Consider the following 4,175-nt stretch of genomic DNA (forward strand, 5'->3'; position numbering starts at 1 on the left):
AAAAAAAAAAAAAAAAAAAAAAAAAAAAAAAAAGAATATTAGAGATACCCAAGGTGTTTATCTGCTTATTTTATTGAATGTGTCCATAAATTAGAGACATTTGGGGATATACAGAAAGTCTGGACATCCTTATCAGCACAGGACTTTGTTCCCCTACTCTTCCGGCTCCGCCTCCCTGCCCTTGGTGTGGGGAAAGGTAGAAAAAGCAAAATGGTAGGGGATCAGAAAACTCCTTGATTTAAATAAGTCTTTTATCCAAGGAGTTGCATAAACTGCCAAAACCATACAGATTTTTAGAAGCACCGACTCCCCCCAGCCCTCTTTCCTTAAAAAAAAAAAAAAAAAATGCTAGAGGCAACTGAAAAGAACCTTTCAGAGATAGAAGAGGAATTCAAGAGAATTACTAAGGACAAAATGGATGGCTATCCTAAATTACTGTTCCAGGACACCCAAGGAAAAAGTGCCTCAAATCAAGAACAATATTTCCAAAACTACACAGTGGCCAGGATTCAACAAATCCACATTAATTTTAAAAGTTACCAAGTCCTAGGAGGCCAAATTATTTGCTACTAACAATTTAAAGTATTGAGTTTTCATCAAGAGAACACCCTGGTTCAACATCTAATTCATGGGCAAATAAAAGAATCACCTAAGTCACCTTCTAGTTACAGCATCAACAGATGCCTGAGGTGGGTTGGTCCTCAGACAGAAGCAACGTCTGACAGTAAAATAAAATCAACTACAGTAATAAGAATCTACTTATTAGAACTTCCCTGTATACAGTCTTTTAAAAATGAAGTAAAAATATACTTTTGGATTTAAACTAGAGAGTTTCAATTATATTTAATAAAAGCAAACAGATACACTACAGAACCAGGAGAGAGAGACAGTCATCTTCAGACACTACATTCTATGTAAACACTCATTCTATCATTGCTCAAATATTTGCCTGCTACTTTGCCATGCTACCGCTCTGTGCCACACTGAGGAAAATGTGATCTCTCAGTGATAGAACAATTTGAATGTGAGCTAAAATGTAATCAGCACGTCGGCAACAACAAAACTGATAACCTATCAGCTTAAGAACAGCTCATATATATTTTGGGGAGGGGGTTGCAAGAATTCGGATACTGGAAAACTTAAAATGTAAGCCTTAAAGCCCTTCTTCAAAAATGCATGACGTTGCTGATCATTGCAGCCCTGGCAGGGTGGCCATGAGACAGCGCTAAAGATGATGCAGTACGTGGGGACCAGAGAAGCCGGCGAGCTGCTGCTGGATTTCACCCTCATGAAAGGACAGCACAAGAATCGGTCCTCTCCTTCCTGTAGCCAGCCCATCTCCACCTCTATACAGATGTAGCAGAGTTGCCATCAGAAGTTATGAAACCTCGTGGTCCCCTCCCTGCTCCCAGCTTTTCCCCCCACAGTCGTGCTCAGTGTTTGTTTTCCTCCTCTCTCAGCACTTCAAAATAGAAAAGGGAGTAATATCTTGACCCACCGCCCATGGAAAGGCTGCACTCTTGGGTCACTCTATCCAACTCATCCCTCTTGAGGAACTCGCCTCATTAAACAGAAATCACCTGATGCACCTATGGAAGGTGGGGAGAGGTTCATTTAAACCTTGATAACTCACATTCCCTCCTCCTGCTTAGGACAGCCATTGGCAACTGTTTAAGTGAGCCTGTGAAGATTAAAGCTCTCTAGGCCAAGGAAGCAGCCTGGGTCAAAAAGGCAGCTGATCTGAAACCTACCAAATCTGCAAAATCTGTTCCCCGTTTCATGCATACACAGCCCTACAGAGTGTATAAATACCACCAGCAAACTGTGCTAGGAGATCACCAGTACTCCACGCAGTGTGTACCCCGAGCATAGTTGATAAAATGTGTTACAGAGAGCATGGGAAACGGGGGCTGTCTCCGGCTCTGACCAAAGGGTAGGGCTAATGCATACCTTTCGGTCTTCTGGAATTTCCATTCTTTTGCTGTTCATCTTCCTCATTAATGGTGAATAAACCAAGGGGGACTGGCCTTGCATTGGTCTTCCTCAGTCTCTCTTGTCGGAAAGCTGTAGCTGATCCAGGCATACCGCTGCTACTTGTTTTTTAATTATTAGTATATCAAAACTATATGCTTATATAATTGCAGCTCCCAGGAAGCTGCTAGTTTCTAAGCTGCCGGTTCATTTGAGCACTTGTAATAGATCCCCTATGGGTAAACAGTGTGCAAACAGCTGACAGATACTACCAGCCTCTTGGCAACTGAGGCCCCACAGTTCCCCCTCACCTAGCAGCACCCCACCTCCTCTGCAAGCCCCCTCCCACTTACCCCTCACAGGCACATGTGCTGGCTCAAGCTCGCTCACACACACACACACACACACACACACACACACACACACACTCACTCTCTCTCTCTCTCTCTGTCTCTCTCTCTCTGTCTCTCTCTCTCCTTCCAGAAAGGCACGCAGGTCGGATGCTTCCCCCCCACTGCCTAACCTGCTCAATCAGATCCCAGCTTCTCCCTCCTGCTGCGGCACCTTTTCCCAATCTTCTTTTCCTGCTACCGCACAGTAAAATATTCAGCACACACAGCACAGAGGGGAAAATAGGAGATGCTGCCGTTAACAGTTGCCCTGACAACCCTGACTTATCCTAATCAAGGAGGGCTGGGAGCGGCTCCATCTCCCCGGTGGAGCCACCAGCCTGCCGGGATGCTGGTCCTGGGAACTTGCCAGCAAAGGGTTACAGCGTGAGGCGAGCAGCCCAGCCGCTGGGCAGCTCCCTCTTCCAGTCGGCGGCCGGAGTAGCAGGAGGGGAGGAAAATGCAGTTCTGCTTGCACAGGCAGCAGTGGACCCCATCTGGGAGAAAGGGGCTCAAGGCAAGACGGCGTTTTCTTCTTTTGGGGGGCCAGGTTTTCCATCGTGATAATGATGGCGAGCCCCTGGATAAATGAAGGCATGGCTGGTACCCCACAGCTCCCTTCACACTCAGTAACATATCCCAGTTTCCCTGACATTCTTACAACCCCAGAGTCTGTATAAACGCAGGCTTGGTGGCAACTGTCCTGAGGACCAGTGTGGCCCTGTACCCAAGACCCTCCAGGGAAGAGAACTGTGCCTGTTCTCACAGAGACCACAATCTGGAATACCCCTTCTCCAAGTCTAGCCGAAAGGACACAAATGAGACACTACGATCCTCCAATGGGAAAAAAGCTGCCTTGATTATATCCAGCAAACTGCCCCCCCCAATGCCCACTGCTCTGGGCGAGTCCCTAACAGCAATGCTGAGCAAGTCTCAACACTTGACCCAATTTTAGTTCTTTTCTGGACTGATTTCTCCAAAGCACACCATCATGTGATTACTGTTTTCTCCTGAAATAAGCTTTCTCACTTTATAAGACTCTCCATTTCTAGGCTGCCTAAAGTTTATACTGTGTGCAAAAAAACCTAAATATACAATAAATGACATTAAAAAGTCAACCTCCAAATTAAGAAAATAATCTTTGTTCTTTCTGTTTCTGCCTTTTAATCAAATTCAAGTCAGCTTAGAAAGTCCAAAGCAATCCTCTTGCTCCCAGCCCACTCTTATTTTTTTCTCAATCCTTAAACTTATCCAAGAGGGGACGCAGGGACTTTGAGGCGAGGTAAATATCCTCTCTAAATCCTTTGCATGGAAGAGTAACTTCAGACAATTCACTATCCTCTTGGTACCTCAGTTTTCTCTGTAAAATTGCGGCGATGACATTTCTCTCATAGGATTAGGGGCAAGGATTGAATGATGGTGGTGCTATAGCAGTAAGAAGTGCTTAATAAATAGCAGCTGCTTTAATTATATCTTATAATACATTGTTGTAACTAGCTCATCTTTGCTTCATAATTATTTAAGGTGTTTCCAGTTCAACTGTCAACTCCATCAAGGAACACTTCTGCTTTTTGTCTACTTATATTGCCCAGTCTCGGACTGGAAATGTACTAAACGGTTAGCAAATCCCTGCTGAAAAAAAAATAGATAAATCTTCAGAAATCTTTCCCTGCAAAGGCTGGGAGATTTAATTAAGTTAACATGTTTAGATTTGTGGCTTTGAGAAACATAGGAAATTTCATATATGGAGTTTATTTAAAATCATGTTAACCTGTGATGTAGGCATTTGGAATAAAAGACTGGAAAACGAGCTGA

General features: G+C 44.1%; 1 protein-coding gene across 1 annotated transcript in view; it reads right to left on the reverse strand.

Annotated features, from left to right (window-relative positions):
• The window catches only part of MAP7 (microtubule associated protein 7), a 156,023-nt gene extending 153,666 nt beyond the window's left edge, over nucleotides 1–2,357 (reverse strand). Inside the window, exon 1 of the mRNA XM_007468744.1 lies at nucleotides 1,951–2,357. Coding sequence (XP_007468806.1) covers nucleotides 1,951–2,083 — 133 coding nt within the window. The 5' untranslated portion in view covers nucleotides 2,084–2,357. The remainder of the gene's footprint in view (nucleotides 1–1,950) is intronic.
• Between the last annotated feature and the right edge of the window lie 1,818 nt (nucleotides 2,358–4,175).

Source organism: Lipotes vexillifer, unplaced genomic scaffold (assembly GCF_000442215.2).
Source record: "Lipotes vexillifer unplaced genomic scaffold, Lipotes_vexillifer_v1.1 scaffold1572, whole genome shotgun sequence".
NCBI classification, from domain to species: Eukaryota; Metazoa; Chordata; class Mammalia; order Artiodactyla; family Lipotidae; genus Lipotes; species Lipotes vexillifer.